This window comes from Microtus oregoni, unplaced genomic scaffold (genome assembly GCF_018167655.1).
Source record: "Microtus oregoni isolate MIOR12 unplaced genomic scaffold, Mior012 000014F_ref0000157, whole genome shotgun sequence".
NCBI lineage: Eukaryota > Metazoa > Chordata > Mammalia > Rodentia > Cricetidae > Microtus > Microtus oregoni.
Window position 1 is genome coordinate 22,015,513 of NW_024543073.1, and position 25,099 is coordinate 22,040,611.

General features: G+C 45.3%; 1 protein-coding gene across 2 annotated transcripts in view; it reads right to left on the reverse strand.

Moving 5' to 3' along the window:
* The window catches only part of Arsb (arylsulfatase B), a 169,761-nt gene extending 147,181 nt beyond the window's left edge, over positions 1 to 22,580 (reverse strand). The window contains exons 1-4 of one of the 2 annotated variants that reach the window (XM_041663583.1): positions 22,188 to 22,319; positions 15,712 to 15,865; positions 5,285 to 5,471; positions 714 to 904 (exon numbers count right to left, since the gene is read on the reverse strand). In XM_041663583.1, coding sequence (XP_041519517.1) covers positions 714 to 904; positions 5,285 to 5,465 — 372 coding nt within the window. In that variant the 5' untranslated portion in view covers positions 5,466 to 5,471; positions 15,712 to 15,865; positions 22,188 to 22,319. Of the gene's footprint in view, positions 1 to 713; positions 905 to 5,284; positions 5,472 to 15,711; positions 15,866 to 22,187 lie in introns of both variants that reach the window. The other variant, XM_041663582.1, reaches the window with a different exon arrangement.
* Positions 22,581 to 25,099: the final 2,519 nt, after the last annotated feature.

Here is a 25,099-nt window from a genome sequence, read left to right on the forward strand (position 1 = left end):
AAAACTCGGTGTTGCTAAGATGGCCATTTCCTTTAAGTTAACCAATGAGCACCAAATAAAGCAACTACCTTTTGTTTTCTTGGTAAAAGTCAACAGATTCTAAAATTAACATTGGCATAGAAGTGATTGAGAGTAACCAAAATAATCCTGAAAAGTATAAGATGGGAGAGTTTGCTCTGAGCCCTGAACTCCTAACAGTTCTCCATAGAGGGCCCCACCTTGTATGCAGACACCTGTTTGCTAGCCATTTACAGTGCTTGCGCGCAGAGCATCATAAGAGCAAGCAAAGACGGGCAATAGTTGTGCATGCCTTTAATCCCAGCACTCTGGAGGCAGAGGCAAGCGGATCTCTGTGAGTTCAAGGCCAGCCTGGTCTACAGAGTGAATTCTAGGACAGCTAGGTTATGCAGAGAAACCCTGTCTAGAAAAAAACAAAACAAAACAAAGAGAAAGCAGGGTTTCCATGAAATCTTGAAAGTCAGCATCCCTACGCCTGCAGTCCAGGGTCCTCTCCCATGAGCATCATCTCTTCGGGGTTCCTGTATGCTGCATGACTTTCTCCCACACTGATCCACAAATCTTTAAGATTCTTCACTTTTAACCACCTTCCCTGTCTGGCAAACTGGAATGTGGTCTAAATTTTTTTTTTTTTTTAAAAAAAAAAACCTTTAGAAGTAACAAAACTTTGTGAATAATTAAGAAGGAAGCCTTACCTTCTCTTGTGGGTGGTTAGCTATGAGGGTTGTAGCCCTTTTGCTAAATATGTTTGTTGAATAAATATTTGTATACTCTGTCGCGGGTTTTTCACCGTCTCGGAAATCAAGAGCACACCGCGTAACATTCAAAGGCTCAATTAGTGCGCAGACCTCGTGGGTGTAATAGTTTTCACTGCCGAGGAGATAGCCTACAAGAAGAATGGGAGACGAAACAGTCAGCAGGCAAAAAGCTTGTTAAGTAAACGAATGTTCCAGCATTTAATTGCCTAATGCAACTGATTGCCCGTGACGAGGCTAATCAAATGACAAGGCTAATCAGAGCTCCATTTCTTAACATCTCTATATCTGTTGGCAGACCCCGTTGAAATGTGACTGCACAGAAGCCCAAGTCCTCTTCTCACTCGGGTCTCTCAGGGCATCGGTTCCATCACGTCAGCTCTGTAGGTGGATGGTTCTGTGGAAACAGGTTCTTAGAAATCAGAGTTCAGGTTCAGTAGGCAATAAGATGTTAGTCCTTTAAGGCTAAGAGAAAAGATCATTCGCTGGTAATGCGATTTGATGCAAGGTTTATTTGTAAGATAATAAAAACGGGATTCAGCTCACGCCATTTGCTGTCACTGTTGTTGGGAGACTGACTCCCGCGGTTATTTATGAACGAGGCCTCAGCGAGAGTTATATTTAGTCAAATGCTGACACCCACTGGTGGGAAGGTACAAACCTTCCCAAATACGAGCTCTCTCTGCTCGCGTACCAGCTCCAGGTCAGAGAAGAGCATTCTAGCTAGACTGTTCCACACACAGCAAGTTTGGAGTCACGCTGCTGCTCACTGAGCTGAGTGGCTGTCACCTTCACCTTCTGTAAAGAGCTCTCTCCCACAGCAGGGACTGAAGCCAGGGGAAAAGGAAGTTTCCCAGTAGCTCTTTTGTGGATGTTACCTGTTTTGTTAAAGTATAAAAGCAAGCTGTGCTGTGTATTAGGATTCACTCCACAGACTTGCTCAGAAGTCAGTCAGCACAAAGGAGAGGCAGTGCTGGCCCAGGGCTGGGGTCCGAGGGGAAGCTGGGGTGACTGCTCAGGAAATTTGGTTTCTTTTGTGAGTGATTAAAGATTGTCCTGTGCCTGGGTTGTGATGATATCGACACAATCCCTCAATTTGCATAAAAATTACTAAATTAAATACTTTGATGGGGTGAGCTGTATAGTATATGAATTATACCCAATGAAGCTATTAAAAAGAAGTAAACTTTCCTAGGCTCTTAAATATATTCCTTTTTATTCTTAAAATGATGAAAAATGGGCCTAGCTCTTTCCCTTCTCATAGAATTTCTCTATAATGATAATTAAGAGCCTTCTACAGCTTATATAAAATAATTCAATTTATAATTAACTTATATAATAATTCACTTTAGATTAACCATTTTCCATTATCCAAGGTCAAGGTCCTAAACATAACTAGTATAAGGATCTTAGGACAACTTTTTATATGATTTTCACCTTTTTTCATTTATAGCAAAAAATACATAACATATTTATTACTTAATGTGAAATAGAAAAATACATATTCACAAAAAATAATTTCAGCGCTGCTGAGATGGCTCAGTGGGGAAAGGTGCCTGCCACATTTCAAACCTGACAACCTGAGTTAGATCCCTGAGATCTATAGAGTAGAAGGAGAGAATTCATTCCTGCAAGCTGTCCTCAGACCTCCACATGTGTCCTGGCATACATGCGAGCACACACACATACACATGGATGGATGGATGGATGGGTGGATGGATGAGTAAATAAATAAATAAAATGAAGAATAAGAATCTCAACCCTTACCTTGGCAATCAGAGTGACTGGGACCTAGTTTGTAGTTTAACATCGATGAGGTATTAGAGTTTGGAGAGAAAACTTCAGGTTCTCTATCACTGGGGAGGACATGTGCACAGGCTATATTTGGTTATAGGAGCCATAAACATTGACAGGAGAGTTGCAGAAACAGAACCACATCCTCAAACACTTGGCCAAGCTGACCCGGCACAGCTAGCGACAGTCACACAATGCTGTCATCATTGCAGTCCACAAACTTGAGGGCTGAACCTCAGGACGACGGCCGCCTAGGCTTTTGTGAGGAACTTCAGGAAATACTTTTGAACAACTAAATCTGTGTCCTTCAATGGTTTTATTGGGATGCAGTTCACGTCGACACAGTTACCTGTCAAGTGTGTACTTCCTTGGCTTCGAAGGCATTCACAACCACCTACCCGCTTCCAGCAGGACGGCTAAACTACAATGCTAATGACGGCCAAGGGTCCCAAATACTCTCCTTGGCTGCAAGTCTCTCTTTACATGAACATGGGTATTGGTCTACCCAGCTCCCGAATAGACCTTAATTCTCCTAAAGCCTATGGTTTCTGCCTTCTATGTGAAGGTTTCCATTCATGTCTGTGTATGAGTGTGCGCACAGGCTAGAGTGCAATACCTAACCACTGCCAGGAGCTATCCCCCTTTGTGGTTTAAGACAGGTTCTTTTACTGGCTTGGCAATTAGGCTAGGCCCCTTGGCCAGTGTGCCCCAGGGATTCACCCACCTTCACAGCCCGTGTGCCAAGACTAGAACCTGCAAGGCACCCAGTTTTTTTTTTTTTTTTTTTTTTTTTTGCTTGGGCCTAGGGACTGAACTCAAGTTCATGGGTGCACTTTAGAGACTGAACTCTCTCCCTAGCTGTCCAAACAAAACTTGGATTTTTCATAAAGATTTTTAAGATCACAGTCTGTCAAAGAACAGACACGAAATATCTAGCAAAGTCCTGGGTGGAAACAAAAGTCCCCAAGGTGCACAAGAAATTCCTCTGGAACGTCCAGGATGCTAAATCAATGAAGGCTGAGTTTTAACAGTCATTCGAGAGTGCTGAAGATTCAGCCAGAAAGAATGTCTGTAGGCCCATGTTTCTATATGGTGTGGCAGCCAGGCTCTGAAGCCATAGGCCCCATTTGAGGTGGTCACGTAGCCCTGCAGACAGGCTGTCTCTGCCTAACAAAGGGTCAGGATGTTTGTTGCTCCTTTCTTTGTAATTTGGAGGATGCCTTATAGAGATGCTGATTCAAGCCTACGTGACAGCTAGCATACACAGCAGACAGGTAGATGCAGACGTGACAAACGGTCATTCACCTGGTTACCTAGGAGACAGGTATTTTCCCGCTCAGTTTATGTGTTGGTATAAAAGTTGGTTAAAGAATAAACGCGAAGAGATCTTCAGGAGAAGAAGCCTGAGATGCCCTGCCCTTCCGTGATGACCGTGTAAGCTGTGTCTGATTATTCCTTGCGGCTCCATACCAATCCAGTTAGGGAAAATAGTTATCTATGTTGGGGCCCTCGGGCTCTAACAAATGTCATGGCAGCACCCTGGGTGAGAGAGGGACATACCTGCTCTCCTTTCTGACATGCTGGTATGCTGACCTCAGGGTTAGATCCAAGTGTCTGGTGCGTCTAAGCATATGTGGACCCGCTCCCTTTCACTGGGCTCTGCTTTTGTCCTTACCTTACACGGAAGCAATGAATGATTAAGGAACTACAAGGAAGCCACCACTCTGACTAGGGTGGCTCTCCACTCTGCCGTCTTCCCCAGAAGCTTTTCTCACAGCTAAGGGTCGGGAGCAGCTTCACTCCCTCAACACCTACTGCCCACTTAGCTTGGGATAATGTCCCTCTACCCCTCCTCTCTCCTCCCTACTGACATAAGAAGTCTCCAATCTTAGACTTGAATGTGGAGTGCTCCTGCAGCCACGCAGCTTTGTACTTCTTACTTATTTATTTATTTTGTAATTTGGTGCCTTTACATTACTCCACGTCTGACTAGTCACTCCAATTTTGTTAGTCTACTTAAATGTTTATGTTAACTAACCATCCAGTTTGGAAGAAGCAGGTGGGAGGGAGGGAGGTTACTGTACAGACAACAGAAAGACAAATCCATATAAAAAGAACTTGACAGAAAGACACACAGTTAGTGGCAAACAGGTTAGTAATTACTGCAGAGTTTATAACAGACATACGGTGTCACACTTTAAAACAAACAGCAGGCTTCACGCTTCTTTCTGAGGGCTCTCCTGTTTCTAGTTATCACTTCATTATCTCCCACTTCTGTTTATTATCTTTTATTAAAGCTTTAAATTGATTTTCTCCAATCTAGTAATTTCAGAAACAGATCTCACAGGTAGGAGACGATGCCATCATTCTTCCCCCTACCCCCAAAAAGAGGGGCCTTTGAACCCAGGCCACGGGGAGAAAAGCATGTGAACTTTAGTGAAGGAAGCACAAAGTCTGCCTCTAGTTCCACAGAGCCCCTCCTCATCATCTTCAAGATGACCCTACAGAGTGGACAGTGGTCTCTGAGTGGTCCCCTAAGGGTGTCCCTTAGGGCTCTGGCAAAGGTCCACCCAGCGTTCAGCACGGAGCTGGCTTATGGAGGGACCATCAGAAAGCAGCCCCACTATGGTGCTTCAAGTTTCCAGTCATTGTGTTTGATGACACTTGAGTGGGATGTAGTAGGTCTGTGTTGTTAAAGAAACATGAATTTCCATTACCGAAGTAGGTATCGAATCCTCGGCGTGTTGGCAGACATTCTTTCTGACGCATTCCCAGGTGCCATTTTCCGACCATATGCGTAGCATAGCCTGCTTCCTTTAGGAGCTGGGGCAGGAGTTTTTCATCCAGGGGAACACAGCTGGGCTGACAGGTCTTGATGAGGTAATGCTGTAAGCCCATGTGGATCTTAAAGAGACAGACACAGAAGCAGGGATTAATGCCCTGGAAACACTGTGAAGGAGTGGATACAGCAGCCACTTAAGTCACGGGAGCCTGATGTCCAGGTTTATTCTGAAAGGCAGTTTCCCCAGTGGCGCAATAGGTAGTGGACACAAATAGGAATTGGATGTATGAATGAAAAGCATTAAAACAAACCAATGTTTTCAACAAACATTGATCAAGGCAGTATGTCAGGAACCAGTAATTTAGTCTCTCAAGAAAAAGGATTCGAATCAAACTGCAGGTGAGAAGTTAAAATCTGATTAGAAGGATTTCGATTCTTCGAGGACTTGATGATTTTTTTAAAGACTTATTTAATGGAACGATGAAACTAATGGTTCATGATTCTTATTAGACTTTACATAAACCATAATCTGGAAAGACACTGATCTTTTCAAGAAAGCATCCCACTGACTGCTGCTTTGGAATGGCTTACAAAAGAAATCCCAGGGCACAGGGACCACAGAGCATACTGTATTAAAAGACAAAGACTTGTTTAGTTTTAGAACAGTAAAAATGTAATTTCCATAATTTCAGAAGTTCCTTGGATTTTAATGGGAATACAATCCTAATAAATCCTTCACAAATTGAAATGATCATAAATTGCAAAATGCATTTAATAAAGCTAACCTGGAGGATATTGCAACCTAGACTAGCCCACCTTACATATCCTCAGCACAAAGCCTGCTTAACAGCAGTGTGCTGAATGGTTCTTGGAATTTAATGAATGCCATACCAGAAGTGAACAGTACTGACTATGTGGACTTGGCTTCTGAACTGTTAGAAAGGTGAAAAGTATTGAGCTGAACCATGATAAACTGGATGCTGTCTATAAATGAAACTCCCTTTTCCAAAAGAAGGGGAACTACAAGCCTTTATGAGGTCAGACTTTCTTCATCAACTTTTACCTAAATAACATATTTAGGTCATATAGATCAGATGGCAGAAACTGTTCGACAACCTAGCTATCTTTTATGAACAGAGGCAATTTAAAGAAAAAAATCAAACAATGCTAAGCTTCATGGCTGTTGTAGAAAGCATGCTCTTTTTCTCATTCTTTGTTTTTGGTAACATATAATGGGCCCATTATTGCCATTTTCACTGAATAAATGCATTCTCATTTCTGTTAGAGTAAATTGCAAATGGTGTAATTTGTGCATTTACTCTTTTGGTCCTCAATAATTTTTTTAAGCAAGAGCAGATATCTTAAGACCAAAAAGTTTGACGCTGGACTCTACTGTATGATAAAGACCATTGTTCTGAAGAAACTTAAGAGACGGTGACAGGTGACATGGGATAGGTGGCCAAAGAACACGTCTCTGAATCTCTGAAGATATGCATGAGAAGTCAGCTGCACACAAAGAGAACTAACACCATCCCTGTCCTGGATTGTGAGAGCACTCTGGACTTGCCCGTGGCATTTGAAAGCCAACGAACAGGAGGCTAGGGACCTGGGCCGAGTCTTGTGCTGTTAGATGCTACCATACCTGAGGATGGGTGAAGTACTCCTCCGCCGGCCCTGGCCTTCCCTAGCACTAGATCCTGTGTTTCCTCAAAGCAATGGTTCTCAACCTTCCCAATGCTGCAACCCTTTAACACAGTTCCCCATGCTGTGGTGACCCCCAACCAGAAAATTATCTTCATTGTTACCTCATAACAATAATTTTGCTACTTTTATGAATTATAATGTAAGTATCTAGTGTGCAGAATATATCTGAAAGGCAACCCCAGAAGGGTCTCGACCCACAGGATGAGAACCAATGCCTTAAATACACAGGACTCTGAGGAGAGTGAAGTCTATGGGTGTCAGCTCACCACCCAGGGAGGACTTCAGCACCCTGGTCCACTAAAGGTGGGTATCAAGCAACTTGCTGCTAATAATTCCTTAAATGTGTTTGCGGGTGATCGACATGCTACATAATATAATGATAGAATAGGATAGAGCAGGAACGCAACTCCATCATGGCCCTATCATTTACAAACTTTGTGACCTTCAGACAGTAAGATAGTGGCTTCTGTGACTTCCTTCAGTGTCCACATTTGTAAGGTTATCGTCATCTGCAAAGGAGGGAGCACAACAGTATCTATTTCCTGTGGTTTGGGCAAGATTAATGAAGGGATACATAATGCCAAGTGCATATTAAATATCCAGCAATGGTGATGGTAACAGGTCTGAGCAGTTATCAACAACACCCTCTTGTCCTAGTATGTTTCTCTGCTGGTGAGCTAAAACGCTGACCAGCCCACCCAGCATGAGAAAAGCGTTTATTTTGCTCACAGATTGACCGCAGCCCATCACAGAGTGATGCCGAGAACTTGGAGGCAGGAGACCACAGAGGAACACTACTGACGGCTATTTCTCAGGCGTCCTCAGCTGCCTTTCTTAGAGAGGAGGGGCCCACCTGCCTAACAATGACACTGCCCACGGTAAGATGGCCCATGCGGCATCAAGCAGCAACCAAGAAAATAGCCTTAGAGACATGCCCCAGGTCAAGCCAATGGATGCAGTTAGTCAATAGGGATTCCCTCTTCACCAGTATTATCAAGCTGGCCACTAAGTTTAACCATCACACCTCCCTACGCTCTGCTTCCTTGAGGACCAAGGCTTTACGGGATTCTTTCGGCTACTCTTGAGCTGATTTCCTGGATTGTGTTTTGCAGATGACTATCATATACAGTGCACACTGGAACTTCACACTCGCAGTTCTGCTCCCACTGGAACTAAATAAATACACAGTTAGCACTGACTTTCTCATGCCTTCAATTGCTAACTACTCAGACCACATAGATCCATAGACTTCCATTTGGATCAGTGTTATTTTCACTATTTTTAAATTATATCTACATGCGGAGGGAGGTGCCTGGGAACTTGAGTGCAGTGATTACAGAGGCCAGAAGACAGTGTTGCAGTCCCTGGAGCTGGAGCTACAGGCAGCAGGGAGTAGCCAGCTCTGGGTGCTGGGATCTGAACTCAGCTTCTCTGAAAGAGCAGCAAACAGTCTTAGTTGTTAAAGCCATTTGTTTTCAAGGTTTTGTTCTTAAACATTTGGCAATAAACAAATGCAAAATTCAGACAAAAAATGTTCAAACTTAGTTTCATCAATAAACAAATGCAAAATTTAGACAAAAAAATATTCAAACTTAAAGTTTCATTTTCTTTTTTACTATGAACTTGGATGAAAGAGTTTTCTCCCAAGTTCTGAGAGAATGTGCGAAGCTGGGATTGAACACGGAGCCTTGTGCATGCTCTTCCACTGAGCTTGGCCCTCTTTTAATGTTTTAAGATAGGGTTTAACTCACTCCGTATCCCAGGCTGGCCTCGAGTGTGTGACCTTCTTGCCTCAGGCTCCTGAATAACTGGGGTTACAGGGCTGTTCCACCAAGTCTATCATTTTTGCTATTTTGTGTGGAAACCATTAGTTTGCAGGCTGAGGAGGAACCACGATTCCTTGCCTGCTGGGCAAATGCTCTGCCACTGAGCTATATCCTCACACTCCTCATGAACTTTGGATTTTATTTTTTGTGTATTTTGTCAGAGCCAACACTTTTGAAATTGTGGCTATTATGGCTTGAGTCCATGTTATCTTTCCATAATTTCATTTGAGAGACACATGGACTATCTTAAATCTTAAAGTATGATAAACTCACTATCATGGTTTCACAGGTGGATATATATATATATATCAAAATATATCAAGTTGTATGCTTAAAGTATGTACAGCTTATTGCATGTTAATCATATGTCAATAAATATTTTTATTTTAAAAATGAAAGTACATTTTTCTGTTGATTCTTAGGCCTCTGTCAGCAATAACTGGACACAGACAACGAGAATGTTCAGAGGCCTTTCAGGTGCCTTCCAACCAGGTCGTGTTCAGTCTCCAAACTGAAGCCAAAACAAAGGATTTGTTGCCCTTCCAAATCTGGCTTCTGATCGAGGTCAGTCAGTGGGGAATCACTAATCCAAGAGAAGGGGGCAGGAGAGAGTGGGCAGCCTTGGGTCAGGTGCCTGGCCACCGCACCTCTGCACTGAAGGTCACTCTGAAGGCAACTTCCCCATATGCCTCCCCTTCCAGGTCACATCAGCCCTTCCTTCCCTCCCCACTGGGGTCTCTCCCGACACTTTCTGTCCACTCCCACATCTTCTAAAACCTCACTTTGCAGAGAAACCCTCCCTAAGGGGCTCTCATTTGGATATGCCATCTCTTTCCTCATTCGTCCCTGAATGCCAAGGGTTTTATAATTTCTAGGGAAAGGTCCTCATCACTCTGCAATCGCATATGCACATACATGTGCGTGGACACACAAGCACATATGCACATGCGTACAAGCGTGTCCATACACACAAAAATTTCTTTCCACTGTTAGCACTACAAGCTTACTATACAGAAACTCGAGCCAAGGCCCAAACACTTCATAACATATTCTAATATATTACCCAGCAGGATGTAAAAGTAGTATTTATGGAACCCAAAAGCATCGGTGGATATAAACGTGCAAAGCTCACATGGGAAGCTCATCTATCGCACACAAAGAATGATCTCTGAGCACTAGAAAACGCTGCCAAGAGATGCTTGGCAACTTGGTTTTCCTGTGCCATGGGCACCAAGCCAGGCGGTCAGCTGAAACCCGTCTCCATTCTCTCCGATCACACAGAACGGGGAATTTGTTCTTTTTAGTTCCTGAGGATTTATTTGACAGGGCATTTTTATGGCATTACTGGGAAGCAGAAGTCAAACTCTGGATGACAGCCAGAAACGTGGTTGCGGTCTGTTCAAGCACTATTTGAAGTCAGGAAGCTATAATGTGTGGAGACGCAGTAAACAGGCAAGAGACAAGCTCAGGCCCTCCAGCGCAGAACTCTGGAGTGACCCCACAATGCCTGGGGCAGGCTGTCATGGGGTACAAATGCAAACCAGAGAAAGAAGGGCAGCTATCTAAACAAGAAAATCTACTACTCCAATCCAAACCTCATCTTCAACATCCAGAAAGAGGTGTGAAGAGAAAAAGGCATAGCTGTAACCTATGAAAGCCCATGGGAGCTACCATCTGTCTGCCTTGTGTGGCGGTCTCTTCTTCATGAAAATAAATCCTCCTGCAAAAACGCCCCTTCCAAAGATTGCACTTGACCATCGAGGATCTGCTCCACTGATGCAAAGTCTGCAAACCCAGGGAGGGACTTGCTTCCCACGAAATAATTGACAAGAAACCTTTAGTCTTTTTCCTGAGATCTAGGAGATGCATGTTTAGTTTAAAAGAGAAAAACAAAACCACCTCCTGCTGTGGGGAGGAGGATCATGGCTCTTAGGTCAGAACTTTGTCCAGTCCTCTTTCTGAGGCCCATGCAGTCTACCGATTAAATGTGTGTCTGTGCTGTGTCAAGTTGACATAAGCTAACGTCATCTGAGAGGAGGGAACCTCAACTGAGAAAACACCGCCATAATATCAGACTGTGGACAAGCCTGTAAGACACTTCCTTAACTAGGGATTGCTGCGGGGGGGGGGGGGGGCAGTCCATTGTGGTGATGCTATCCCTATGCTGGTGGTCCTGGGTTCTATAAGAAAGCAGACTGAACAAGCCATGAAGATCAAGCCAGTAAGGAACACCTCTCCATGGCCTCTGCATCAGCTCCTGCCTCCAGGTTCCTGCCCTGCTTGAGTTCCGGCCCTGACTTCCATAGATGATGGGATATGATATGGAAGCGGAAGTCAAATAAACCCTTTCCTCCCCCACTTGCTTTCCGTCATGATGCTTCTTCCCAGCACGAGAATCCCTTCTAAGACAGGATCTCAGAGCTCAGGATGCTTCAGCCACCCCATAAGAAACTGTACCGGGGGCCCAGTGAACCCCTGTAGCACACTTGGCAGTGGATGCCATTTGTCTCCCACCCTGAATAGTGGAGGGATAACACCCGGTGGAACAGAAGGGAAGCGTCCATCTGTCTATCCTTCCATGCACCCGAGTGTTTGTGAAATGCCACCTCTACAGCACTTGAGAATTCAGGAAAGTGAGCAGGCCTGGCCTCTGCCTTACACACCACGGAGCCTGAAAGGAGGTTTCCACAACAAATCACAGCCACACGACAAGGCAGTGGCCGGCCAGGCTTCAGAACCCTCAGCCTGTGCTCTTGCCAGTTTCTGCAGGTTTTGATCACGGTCAGAAAACACTTGAACCACCCCACAGTTTACGCCTGGAGATGGCCACGGGACAACTGGAGAGTGGAGAATCTGCTCCCTCCCCCTTGCAGCCCTTCTGATACTCAGCTGCCCAGGGCGCTGAAGCCAAGAGCTACAGAACACACATTATGCCTCAGGAGCCTGGCATGGCCAGCTGGCCTGGCCCCTCAGCGCTCAGGTTTTAGAACTGGCCCGCACCACTGACAGTTTTAAGGGCCTATTTATTCTGTGCTGATCAGTAAAGAGCGCAAGGCTCTGACTAAACCCACAAAGCGATGTTGTTTGTGAAAAGAACAAACAAGGCAGAAATGGTTTCCGTGACTTCGTCTGTTTAAATTATGAATCTAACAGAAGCTTATTAAGGAAGAAAATAGAAGGAACTCTGAGAAAAGGATTTTTTAGTAAAGAGATATGATTAGGAAGCAAAATCAATAATGATAATGATCTGAGAGCAACAGAGTATGCACAGATTTCCTTGTCAATTAGAAATTATTGCATTTATTATGTGGGGGGGTTATGTGCATGTGTGTGTATGTATGTGTGTGCTTGTGTGCAGACATGTACACACCATCTCACACATGTGGAGATCAGAGAAGAGTTTGTAGAAGGTGGTGCTCTCCTCCCCACCACATGGATTCCAAAGATTGAGCTCAGGTCAGCAGGCTTGGTGACAAGCAAGTGCCCTTACCTGCTAAGCCATTTCATTGTCCTCAAAGTGATAACCAACCGCATCAATCAGCTACAAAAATGCCACAAGTCAACTGATCACATTCCATGCAACTCCGAACTTACTTTCTTATTTCCAGTATCTTGGGAGGTAAATTGAACATCTCCATCAGAGCAAGTCGCCCCTGGGTTCCTTGTACTGGAGACCCATGCCTGACTGCTGGTCCTCTTGCTAGCTCATATAAAGCCGATGCATCCTTTGTTCCCCCTTAAATGAACACAGTCATGAAAACTACCACCGGCAACACGATGGCCTGCTGGCTGCATGCTGCTCTCGTCTCTGCCTTTGGCCGGACGATGCTACAGCTCTTCTGACTGGAATCACAAGTCCTCGCCCAAAGTCCCCTCCCAATTCTCCCAGCTCCTCCGTTATCTGTTTAATCCAATTCAATAACAGGAACCCATCAAGGCTGGTGGGGACCAGGCCAGATCCTGAGGACAAGCAGGAACAGCAGCTAGTAAGGCCATGTTTAGCTGGACCTTCATGCCACCAGGCCCTCTTCCTCTACAACTGTCTCCTGCCAGTCGTGAGGCAAACTTGAAGCAAAAGTCAGGAATCACCTGCCCTGTGCCTGCACGGCCTCTTCCCTGTATTTCCTGTCCAAGGTTCCACTTCGGGGGTGAGTAAAAAGCCCTGAGAGTGGCTTGTCTATTTATCAGGATGATTAAGAAAAATGTGGCTCAGGTCCCCTAGGAAAGAAGCCGTGTCATCTTTCATTGCCTGTCTTCTCTGCCGAGGCTTATAGAATTCTGGTGTGGAGTGACCTCCTCGGTCCCCAGGGGAAGAACAAGCTGAGGACTAAAAAGAGTTACTTAGTGTTTTCCCTGAGACCTGCCATTTTTGTTGCCCTTCAATCCTTCCTTCCTTCCTTCCTTCCTTCCTTCCTTCCTTCCTTCCTTCCTGTGTGTAAGAGAGAGAGAGAGAGAGACAGACAGACAGATAGACAGACAGACAGAAACAGAGAAACAGATGGGAGGGGGGCTCATTATGTAGGCCTAGGGTAAACCAGCCTGGACTCCAACTCAGAGAGATCTTCCCAAGTGCTGGGATTAAAGGCGTGCACCAGCTCGCCTGGCCTTCTCAACAGCCTCGTTAAAAACAAGCAGGCATTTATTACCACAGAGCTACATTTCAAGTCCTTGTTTGTTTGAGACAAGTCTTGCTTTGTAGCCCAGGCTGGCCCTATGCACTTGAGTCTAGCCTCAAATTCCTAGTCCTTCTGCCTCAGCCTTCCAAGGCTGTGATCACAGGCACATGGCTCCACCCAGCGCAGTACTAGGCCTTGAACTATGATGGAGCTCCTTCTTGTGTCGGTGCACAGCACACACATCTGCTTAGCCGATCAATGTGAGTGCTTCTCACAACAGAGAGAATCAAAGTCAGCCTAATAGGAGGAGCAGGCCTTGAACTACTAACACATGGGACTAAAGAAAGGGCTGAACAGTGGCTCAGCAGTTAAGAGCACTCAAAGCTCTTGCAGAGGACCTGGGCTCAATTCCCAGGACCCACATGGTGGCTCACAATTATCTGTAACTCCAGTTCCAGGGGATCTGATGCCCTCTTCTGAGCTCTGAGGGTACCACAGTATCAGATACCACATACATGCAGGCAAAACTCCTATACATGTAAAAAATAAAATTTAAATCAAAATTTAAAAAAATTTCACTGGGAATGCAGACATAAAATGAATACTGTATAGTGAATCGAGTCAACTTGTTAGAATTTGAGAATTTAGTATTTTTAAGCTCTCTGTCTGAACTGAAAACAGTACAGAAATGCTATTAGGAAAGATGAGCAGTTTGAATAAAGGACAAATGAATATAAAATTCTTTCCCCTACAGAAACCATTAAGAAACTAGTAAAGAGGGGCTGCCAAGTGGAAGTGTGGGAAACAGGAAAACACAACTTTGCATTAGAAACTTCTGGATGCATTTCCTACATGCAATTTTAAAAATAAGAATGGTGATCTGGACATGGCAGTACAGTCTTTAATCTCAGCACTCGGACACAGAGGCAGGTGGATCTCTATGAGTTCCAGTGGACACAATCTTTAGGGTATAATAATATCAAGTATAATTTTACTATGGAAATAGCAACAACCAGAGCTGAAGACTTAACATTTTTATCCTGAACAGGAAGCATTAGGTCCAGAGAGACCTTGCCTTCCTCTGAGCTCCCAGCATCCCTTTGGCCCTTCATTCCCTCAGCGTCCACTACCATGACCTTCTCCAGTCTTAGGACAAGCTGGATCCAGTCTCAGTGCTTGCTTCTCTTCTTTCTCCCATAGCTTGTTAAATCCTTTGCAGGATCTTGACCCCGCTGACTGTGACATTTGGGCCTCCGCCAACCTTGCCTCCTTGGGGACATTCTCAGGGTCCCTATCACCCTACCTACTTTATTCTCAACTCTTATGGCCACTTCCTCGTTCAAACCCACTTTGTTCACTCCTCCCCATCCCTCCTCCCTTCACCTCAAACACTGCAAACACCGGAAGATCCTGCAGGACAGCACAGTGCCTGGCACAGCAAGCTGATCCACAAACACCTGCTCAACAAAGGAACGAATAAACATGGCATTTCATGGTGATGGACTGCAAGCCTGAACAAGATACGCATCTATTCAACACACAGCAAAGGTTCTAGCCTGAGCAACCAGGCAAGGAAATATGATGAAAGACACTCAGGTTTGAAATCAAACAAGAAAAGTGTTAATTCAGGAAACCTTGAGATTTCTCACACACATACATACATATATGTACACACACCCAGGAACACGCATATGCAAACACACGTGTACAAACCCTAGTACATCTCACAAGGGTGGCCAATGTATACACATTAGTTTTGCATTTCTATATAAGAGCACTAAGCATCTGAAAATGAAATTAAGAAAGCAATTCCAATCACAATGGTACCAAATACGAAATACTTAGAAATAACTTTTACCAACAAGTTACAAAATCTGTATTCTGAAAACTACTAACTACTGCCGAAAAGCATTAAAGAATACTTGAAATACTGGAGAGATGGCTCAATTCCAGGACTGTTGTCAAGGCTGCAATACTTTTAAGTGGTTCTGCAGACCAGTGACATCCCGGTCAAAATTCTGTGTCTCATTCCCCACTCCAGAAGTAGATAAGTTGATCCTAAAGTCCACATAAAAATCAAAGGAGCTCACAATCATTAAAACACTCTTGCAGGGAAAGGAAGGCGGACAGAATCCACACTTCCATATTCTGGAACCTAGTATACAGCTACAGTGTCATTGAGAGTCACGAGAAACACACAGACTGATGGAAACCACTGTGGTCAGTGGGCTGACACTGACTGAGGAGAGAAGGCAAAGGAGGAATGAGCAGCCTCTTCAGCTAAGCACACATCTCCACACCTTAGTGGCATACACAAATTAGCTCAGAATAAATGCAGAGCTCAATGTAAGGGTAAAAGTCATACAACTCCTGGAAGAAAATAGAGAGACCAATACATGCAATATTAGGCAATGATTTTAATATGTAATACCAAAAGCATAAGCTATCAAACAAATTAATGATATTACATCAAAATTGAAAACTTGTTGTATATCAAAGGACACTATCAAGAAAGTAACAAATAATTGTCTGATTAAAGTTTACTACCCAAAACATAAAGACCAAAAGCCAACATTAAAAACACACACAATCCAATTAAAATCAGGCAAGGGCAAGAGAGGCTGAGGAGATGCCGCTGTGCTTAAGAGCACTGATTGCTCTTGCAGAGAACCTGGGTTTTGTTCTCAACATCCACATGGCAGCTCACAACCATTTGCAAATCCAGTTCCAGTTACTTCTGACATCCACAGGCACTGCACTCCTGTGCAGACGCACATAAGCAGATGCACAGAATTAAAAACAAAAACAAGATTTTTCTAAAAGTTCAAATTTACAGTACAAAATGACAAACGAACATTACATTAAACCCAGAAATTTTGTTTTTAAGAAACTGTTTGGGGGCTGGAGAGATGGCTCAGTGGTTAAGAGAATTGCCTGCTCTTCCAAAGGTCCTGAGTTCAATTCCCAGCAACCACATGGTGGCTCACAACCTTCTGTAATGAGGTCTGGTGCCCTCTTCTGGCCTGCAGGCATACACAGACAGAATATTGTATACATAACAAAAATAAAGAAATATTTTTTTTAAAAAAGAAACTGTTCTACAAATGTGTTTCAAATGAGCAAAAGGACATGTGTACAAGATATCGATTTCACCTTCTTTGATAAGGCAAAAGGTTGAAATTACTTTTATATTCATTACTATGTGACTGGTTAAAATGCTCTGTTCATGTAACAAATCAGCGTGCAGACATGCACGAGGATGCTGTTTATTTAACAACATGAATGATGTCAAATGTTCAGTAAAATTAAACATGGGTACAGAGGTGTGACGAGAACATTACAACATCTACATGTGCGCTTGCGTGCACAGTCATGAGGCACTTCTGGAAGGATCTTGTCAGTCACAGCTCGTCACTTCTCTGTATGCTTCTTTATAAATGGCAGTGAACGCCTAAGGGAGAGGCTGGGGTGTGGAAAACTTTCAACGTAAGCCCCTTTTGTGAGCTTTGAGGGTTTTAATTTTTTATTTGACAGGTTCACATATTTACATAGCAGATTCATTCCCCACCCTGCGCTCTCCATGAAAGCCAAGCCCTTCTCAGCAAGTTCCCCTCCTGCGCTCACGACTCCTCTTTCTCTGTGACCCTTTGAGTTGAATGAGAGTTTGTTTCCTGAGGGTGGGACAGGAAGATTCCACAGGAACGGGGGCTACTTACAGGGACTACACCACTGAAGAAAATAAAACCTCCCTCCCCCAAAATTTGGGTTTTTACACCATACATGTTTTCTACTTAAAAATAAAATGTATAGGCAGATTTTAAAGATAATGGACAAAGGTCATGGGGAGAACACCAGCCTGGCTGTAGGGAGACTGGATTCTATCTACCACGACTACCTCCCTCATCCACGGTGCAGTCTCCCCACGACCCCACCCACCTCTCTCAGATGCTATACATTTTCCACCAAAGCATGATGGTTAAAAGGATCTTGTGAAACAACTGGTAATAATTAAATGTCTTAATATAAAAACTTGAATTCATATTTCTGCTTAATTCTCAAAAACTGAACAACCAACCTATACAGTGTGTAAGGGAGCGCTAGGCAACAGGGTCCCATACAGTGTGTAAAGCGTGCTAGGCAGGGTGCTCTCCTCCCGTGCAGTGTGTAAGGAGTGTGAGACAGGGTGCTCTCCTCCCGTGCAGTGTGTAAGGAGTGTGAGTCAGGATGCTCTCCTCCTGTGCAGTGTGTAAGGAGTGTGAGTCAGGATGCTCTCCTCCCGTGCAGTGTGTAAGGAGTGTGAGTCAGGATGCTCTCCTCCCGTGCAGTGTGTAAGGAGTGCTAGGCAGGGTCCTCTCCTCCCGTGCAGTGTGTAAGGAGTGCTAGGCAGGGTCCTCTCCTCCCGTGCAGTGTGTAAGGAGTGTGAGGCAGGGTCCTCTCCTCCTGTGCAGTGTGTAAGAAGTGTGAGGCAGGGTCCTCTCCTCCCGTGCAGTGTGTAAGGAGTGTGAGGCAGGGTCATCTCATCTGTTCCTACCAAAGACAAGCTGGTGAGTATGATAATAGCCCTTTCCCTAGGAACAGAAAAGCATCAGCGTCAAAGACATGTAAGGCTAGGCAGAGAATCAGATTTTAGCCCAGGTCCTGTATCTATCTGTAAGGAACTGATTCAGCAAGGACATAATTTGACACAGCCAAGACTGAAACCTACCTCTCAGCATTCCTGACCATTCTTTTTACTCACCACTTTCAAAAGTAAAACACACACACACACACACACACACACACACACACACACACCTCAAGAGAGCAAAGTTCGGTAGTCTAGGCTTGTCCAGATTTTCAAATCTAAAGGGTTCCCTAAACATTAACTCTCTCAACATTAGTAGGAGTGACATCCTATTTTCAATTCTATTGCTGTGATAAAAAAAAAAAGTAACTTAGAGGAGAAAGGGTTGTTTCACTTTGAGATTGCAGGTTTCATGACAGGGAAGTCACGGCAGGACCGGAAGCTAACCAGCACGTCCACAGTCAAGAGCAGAAAGAAATGCACCTGTGCCTACTCTGCTCACTTTCCCCATTCCCATCCAAGACCCAAGCTCAGGCCATGCTGCCAACACCGTGGGCTGCAGATGAATGGACACAATCAAGATCTGTCCACATGCCAACCTAAGACAGGCAGTCTCTCACTGAGATTCTCTTCCCAAGACACCGTGCCAAGCTGACAGAACCCACTACTACAAGTGCAGCGGTAACAGACAGGACTCTTGAAGAGTTCTTTCAAGTACCTCATTTTGAAATAGTTAACAATCTTTTCGTCTTATTGTACTGAACAATTCTTTCAGAAATAAGTCATTCCTATTTTATAGCTAACACAGGCAATCTTTAAGTAAAAATATGTTAGATTCATTTTTCAGATGGAGATGTTTAGGAGTGACTTAAATGCTCAAAAAATAATAAGGATATTAAGTATGAAGGAGCAACTAGAGGTAATAGGCTGAATACTTCTGAGGCGGAAACACAGTTGCCGTAAGCGCTGATTCTGAACACATGGCCTGGTACGTGAGCAGTTCCATCATTTAGTCCTGTGGCCTTGGGCGCATTTCTTCTGGATGAGTGGTTGTGCGTGTGTGTGTGTGTATGTGTGTGTGTGGTTGTGTGTGGTTTTGTGTGTGTGTGTGTGTGTGTGTGTGTGTGTAAATGTGGCTGCAGGTGTGTACACACACAGCACCCATCGTGGAGCCAGAGGACAATCTAAGGCAGCAGCCCTCAGGCACGGTCCACTTTTCTGTCTTGAGAAGGCTCTCTCATTGCTCTGAAACTCTGCCATAGAGACCAGTCTAGCAGGCCCAAGAGCTTTCTGGTGCCCACCTGCCCCCTCGCCTGCCCCCGCCTGCCCCCGTCTGCCCCCATCTGCCCCTCCTGCCCCCTGCCTGCCCCCGCCTGCCCCCGTCTGCCCCTCCTGCCCCCTGCCTGCCCCTGCCTGCCCCCGCCTGCCATCTTGCCAGGGTTCTGGCACCCGAGCTATCCCCAAGACCAACATGTCTTATCTTGTTCCAGCCTCAGTTTACATCCTTGTGATAAAACAGCGACGTTAATACAGCACGACTTTTAAAAATGTAAAAGCTATGCTCCTCAGTATAAATATGACATCAGGACAGAGGAACCAGAAGTCGATTTCAGAGAATAATCCTGATATTACGAAGAAAAGTATCTGGATGTTCCAGAACTATCGCCACTGCTGTATCACTATAACTCCATGAAATATAATGAGGTTGCTATGTGAGAAAATCTACAGCTGACTATTTGGAAGGTGCAGAAAATATTTCTTATAGTTTTGACAATGATTCTAAACAAGGAAGGGTCATCATTTTTGAATTATTTAAATATAAAAATTATTGTTTTAATTTTTTTTTTTTTTTGGTTTTTCGAGACAGGGTTTCTCTGTGGTTTTGGAGCCTGTCCTGGAACTAGCTCTTGTAGACCAGGCTGGTCTCGAACTCACAGAGATCCGCCTGCCTCTGCCTCCCGAGTGCTGGGATTAAAGGCATGCGCCACCATCGCCCGGCAAAATTATTGTTTTAATTAGCTTTGAAGGATAGGAGAAAGGTACCCAGAATGTACCAATGTGTAGAATTTGAAAGCAATTTTTAGACTCCAGTAAAAGGATATCACTAAGCCAAAGTAATCTTTAACAGGAACTCGTGGATCCTGTGACAGACTATAATGGGTGACAACTGTTTGAGTCAGCTCCCTTGAGATGCCTCTGGTGATTCTGAAGTACACGGCTTCTCCTATCCCTTCACTTATTAACCACAGATGTACTCCCAGTACTCAAGTGTTTTCAAGGACTTGGTGGGATAGCACATTAGGGGGTGAAAGTAATCAAGTCCTACAAGAGGTTCGAGGTGCAGCATTGGCTTTCCTGTCCAGGTCTGTTAGGATGCTGTGTAAACCAACAGCCCCTCTGTTACTTTGCAATGTGAGTTCAGTTCTCTCTCTTCAGAGCAAACACAGAACCACCTTCCCTTACTCCTGGGAGACTCCTACTGTGTGTTGGAGACACTTGCATTGGCCCAGGGACTACTGATTACACTTCACAGTCAGGAAGACTCCTTGGCATGACCTTCCTGCTGGTAGGGAAGCAGACCACGCTTAGCTTCCAACTCTTGGCTGGGGTGTTCCTGAGCGTCTTAGAGAAACATTATCTTCTCTCTCCAGCCTTCTGTTGAAATCTTTATCATGGTCTTAGAACATGAGGTTAGCGTTGGTCTGAAAGGTTTTGGGAACACATATGTAGGAGGGCAGTGAGTTCAAAATGCTTGTTGAATAAACTGTGTGCTTAGAATCCATTACACAGTAGATGACATCATACTTACACTTATTGCTAACTCGTTTTTCCTTGAATATCTGTTACCTGACATCTTTGATTGACTTGTTCTGAATATCCACACTGGCTCCATGTTATCTAAATCTTTGCATGAAGAAAGTCCAGAAGATTATTTGATTGTGTGTGTGTAGAAAGATAAGAGAGATGGATGGATGGATGGATGGATGAATAGAGACAGAGATTGAATATCAGTATCCAATAGTAGCCACTAAAAATTATTATATTTAATTTGGTCATAATCACATCAGGATCTTATAAACTCATCAACTTCAGTCAGAATGGGGGGGTGGCTAATTTCATAGGTGTGAGATGGCCGGTGGATGCAGGAAACTGAGAACCACAATTGAGTAGCTGTATGACTGTATGACTCGTCAGCTGACATCCGTGTAGGCAAGCTATCTCCTCACCTGTGAAGGGGATTCACGATAACTACCTCATGGGGTGGTTTTCAAAATTAAGCTTAAAGACAATAAAACACCACAAAAGTGTTCTTCCTGTTCCTGATTATCTAACATACACATAGTCCGTGGGGAAATCCGTGCGTTGCACTTTTCTAAAGGGCAGTGAAGACGATCATACAGGTTGGATTTACTCTCCAATGTGGAAGGAGTATCAGCATCCCGTGTTTACATCTAGGGGTGCGGAGGACCTGGAAGTGACTTCCGTTGTTCGTTGTGTACAGCAGAGGACCTGGGGGGCAGGCGCTGGAGTTTGCAGGTTGTTGGCACATGGGCAGTTACGGGCAAGTGCTTATTAAAGGGAAAGACAGATACAGAGGCGCCTGCAGTACACCTTATCTCTCCTGTAACGGGCTCCAAGGCACAAAGGAACTGGGGGTAAAGGTTAAGACTTTTTACAGTGCCCTCCAGGCTCACACACTGCAGGCTTCTCTGATTTTGCTCTCCTTGTCAACAATCCCAGTCTTTTTAATGTTTCCAAGTTAATCTCTGAAACTCCCATGGTTTCCTATCCTCCTGTCCCAGCAGCACACCGGTTATCAGGATCCTTCCCACTCTAATTCCACTCTGGAGCTCCGTGGGCCTCTCTCACTTTCTCCATCCTTCCTCCTTAGGTCCCCATCTACCCTTGACTCTGGGGGTTCACAGGCACAGCACCTCGAGTTCCCAGAAACCTCCTCTCCTCAGACCTTGAGAAACCGAAAGCCACTTCAGCACTGGAGCCACCAAGAGGAAGCCGAGCATGCGCAGAGGCCTGGGGAAGCCAAGGGCAGCGAGCGCGGTCCCACTGAGCCCCTAGTGTCAGCGCGCCGGCTCGCAGAGCTACGCAGGGCGAGAGGCCACTCCGTACCTGATAGCGCCCGGTGAGCAGCTGGCTCCGCGAGGGTGTGCACAGCGGCTGCACGTAGTAGTTGTCCAGGACCACCCCGCCGGCCGCCAGGGCATCCAGGTGCGGCGTGCGGATGACCGAGCCATGGAAGCCCACGTCGTTCCAGCCCAGGTCGTCTGCCAGCACGAAGACCACGTGGGGCGGCCGGGCAGCCCCGGAGGCCCAGCCCGGCGACGGCTGCAGGAGCAGCAGCGACAGGAGCAGCTGCAGCCCGAGGCTTCGGGCCTGCCTCCCGGTGCATCCCCTCGGCTCCCCCATCCTTCGCAGCCGGCCGAGCCCGAGCTGCTGTTGTCCCAGACAGAATCGGGAACTGAGTGACCCGGGGCCCGGCAAGATTTCATTCACCGGGGCGGGCCGCGGGCTGGGGAGGGCTGGTGTCCACGCCCTCTGCCTCCCCCACGGGGGCGGGGGAGGAGCCCACACAGAGCACGCGTGTAAACTCCACTGGTGTGGTGCTTTCAAAGCCTAGAGCAGAGGCCCGTTATTTTCCTAGCCATGAACTTGAGAACCATGAGTTCCAAAAGGGTTTTCACATCCCTCATCTGATTAAATCTAGCTGCAACCTTGGCAGCTAAGTGGTATAATTATCTCCTCTCTTCACCCTCCAGAAGAAACCACCTTGTAAATGGCTCTACTCCTGGCTCCCCTTTCTCTGCTTCCCTGTGCCAGTGTCTGTCTGTGTCTGTTTCTCCCTCTTTCTCGTGTCTGTGCCAGTGTCTGTCTGTGTCTGTTTCTCCCTCTTTCTCGTGTGTTTGTGTGTAGGGGGAGGGGGTTGTAACTAGCAAGTCGTGTCTAATTCAAGGCCATAGTTTGGGGCACTTGAGAAAACAGAAGACAGCCATGCAGATGGTGGTGTTTCAGATCCATTTATAAAAAGTGTGTACCCATGAAGCCGCTTCCTTCCCATCAGCCATGGGCTGAACACCGTCCGTTTGCACAGGGTGAAGTTTCATTTCCAGGTTGTTTGGGGGTGTGCCCACAGAAGACTGTCTGCTTACTCAATGTCTAGAGATGAGTGATAACTGTTGGGTGGAGGAGAAAATACTGCACCTAGGGAAGACACCCTCTCAGGCCGAGGCCAAGTCCACGGAGCTATTTTACAGCTTTAGATACCGTCCTCGAATGATGGCCTTGACAAACAACTACCCCCATGTGCACACATGACTTCTATGCAGCTGGTCAACAGGCATTTGTTGCCTTGTTCCTTAAATGGCTTTTAACTTCTTATCGGTTTGTTTATTAAGTTAAATAAAATCTGATGACGTATTCATTTTTGCGTTTGTGTGAAAGTAAAGATTTTTCCTTTTTTTTGGGAAAATTATCCTTAACTGCTTAGCTTATTTCCCTCTTAACATACTTACATCTTTTTCCTTTGCAGTAGATAACTACTTTTCGTCTTTTATAAAGAAGGTAGTTGAAAGGTTTTAAATTTTAGCATTGTAATTTTAGCTTTATAAAAGAGCAGTTTGTTTCCCTTTGTGTTGAGAATGGACTAGGGGGAGACAGAATTGTCCACTGTGGTCTTTGCGTATTCTTCCACCCCATAGTTGTTCTCTATATCCCCCCTCCTTTTTTGATGTTTTTGTTTTGAGCCAGCTCCTCGCCATGCGTTCCAGGACAGCCTCCTCAAGTTCTCTGTTTTCCTGCCTCTTCCTCTAACAGAGGGGAACTGGGGTTACTTTACAGTCACATGCCACCATCCCAGGCTTTCCCTGTCCTTGATAAAACTCCAGCAATCTAGCAAACCCTTCTTTAACAACTGCTCCTGAATCTAAGCTCACACCAGACTTCCGGTGTCCTGCACTCTCAGCTAAGCATATAGGCGGGAGGTGCCCTGGAGACCTGCAGGTGGAAGGGTCCCTTTTGGTTTCCCTATGTCCTGAATGTCCGTGGCGTGCATGCTGTAGCAATAGGTTAGTTGTTTTAAGTAATCTCTCTACTGGTGTCCATTTGCTGCTTCGTCAAAATTTGAGTCGGCGACACTTTGTACACGCATGCAGCAAAGTGGTGTGGATGCTTCTGGAGCCTCAGACAGAGGCGCAGTGTGCTTAGCTCCTTTGTGGAACCACTGTGGTACTGGCATCCTATCTCCACTGAAAGTTACCCTTTCCCCCTTGTCCTCAAACTTTGCTCTTTGGTTTTTGTCTCTTGCTTGAGTTGGTTATAATTAGGATGGCTACCAATAGTGACCTTTTAGTTTTCTTTCTATGAGTTTCTGAGTTCCCTATGTATTTAATTCACTGTGAACTCTTGGAATCTTGTTTTGATTAATATGCCCGAATTTTTCAGCATAATTATCTCCCCATCTCAACAGACAGAGACTGCTTTATTGGAACAGTGAGTGGCCCCCAACATTTCTGAGGGATGAAAGTTAAGTGCATTTAGTGGGCATGGGAGATACACACACACACACACACACATGTACACACACGCACATGCACACACACATACACACATGCACATGCATGCACACGCACACACAGAATGCACACACGCACACACACACACATGAGCGCGCATGCACACACACACACACACACACACACACACCAACCAGGAAGTTAGAGCCAATTTTTTTGTGACTTGCTTGGGAGCAGAGTGGGTTATTTTTACTATCTGAACATATTGTTTCCACAGGTGGATCCAGAATGATCAGGCTGGGGCTAAGTCATTCTTTATGGCTCAGAGCTATTGCCCCCCCCCCGCCCCAGGCTGACTCAATTCATCATGACCTGAGGCCAACATATCCCAACTCTGGAAGAAAAAAAAAGGCGGGGGGGGGGGAGGGAGGGGGGTTGTAGTTTCAGGGAGGCTGCTTCCTGATGGAAGGAAGCTACAATCTCAACCTTGGAAGGGGCATGTGGAGGTAGCAT